Source organism: Emiliania huxleyi (assembly GCF_000372725.1).
Source record: "Emiliania huxleyi CCMP1516 unplaced genomic scaffold EMIHUscaffold_4837, whole genome shotgun sequence".
Taxonomy (NCBI): Eukaryota; Haptophyta; order Isochrysidales; family Noelaerhabdaceae; genus Emiliania; species Emiliania huxleyi.
The window spans coordinates 1-804 of NW_005198362.1; the positions used below are offsets into that span (position 1 = coordinate 1).

Sequence of the window (804 nt, forward strand, 5' to 3'; positions counted from 1 at the left end):
AAGTTTTCCGGGGTATGGTATGGTAAATTCCGCGCCCAAAGGGGTAGGGGTTATGGTCAACTCTGTGAGAGAGAGTCTGTGAGAGAGAGTTGTCTTGTTCAATTCTTTTTCTTTTTGGAGAATTGAAGGAAACGCAGACAACCCCGCTTGGCAATTCACCGATGCGGAAGATCTAGCTTGAGCAGGACATCATCCAGGCCAAGTCTGAGAAGAGGCGGGAGGATGAGGCCAGGCAGCGGGCCGCGCAGGACGCTGCGCAGCCTCAGCCTACCGCCACTTTCGCCGCACCGCCCGTGCTCCGCTGACTCGTCCGGCTATGAAACCGATACGCCGGACGAGGTGCAGCAGGAGGCGGTCCGCAGGGTATGCGGCGCGCTCGGCATGAGGGAGCAGTTCGAGGCGGCGATGGCGGCGGGCGAGCTGCTCGAGATGCTCGAGAGCTTGCCGCGAGGGGCGGTCGAGGCCTCCGTTCGGCTGATGCGCGGTTACAACCGCACGGGCGAGTGGCCAGAGCCCATCCTCACCAGCCCTGCCCCGCAGCGCGGCCGCTCGCCAAGCCCCGTCGATGAGTGGTCAGATGGTTAGTGCCCGAGAGCGAGGGGTCCGGGGGGGAGCACAAATAGGACGCCCAGCCTTGCCCTCGTGCCGCCGAGTGCATATCCTATGCGAGAGAGATCCCCTGTGCCCTGTGCCCAGCCCTCTCCGCGCGGCGATGCGCCCTCCCCCCTCGCTTTTGCAAAATCCTGCAAAGGTGGGGACGTGTCTGTCCTCGACCCAGCCCTAGCTTGGGATGTCCGTTGTATT

The 804-nt window shown here is 62.9% G+C and overlaps 1 protein-coding gene across 1 annotated transcript; it reads left to right on the forward strand.

Moving 5' to 3' along the window:
• Positions 1–222: 222 nt before the first annotated feature.
• On the forward strand, positions 223–585 carry EMIHUDRAFT_256468 (hypothetical protein; the record flags this gene model as incomplete). The annotated part of the gene is made up of 1 exon (XM_005767580.1): positions 223–585. One exon carries the CDS (start codon positions 223–225, stop codon positions 583–585), a length of 363 nt encoding a protein of 120 aa, XP_005767637.1.
• Between the last annotated feature and the right edge of the window lie 219 nt (positions 586–804).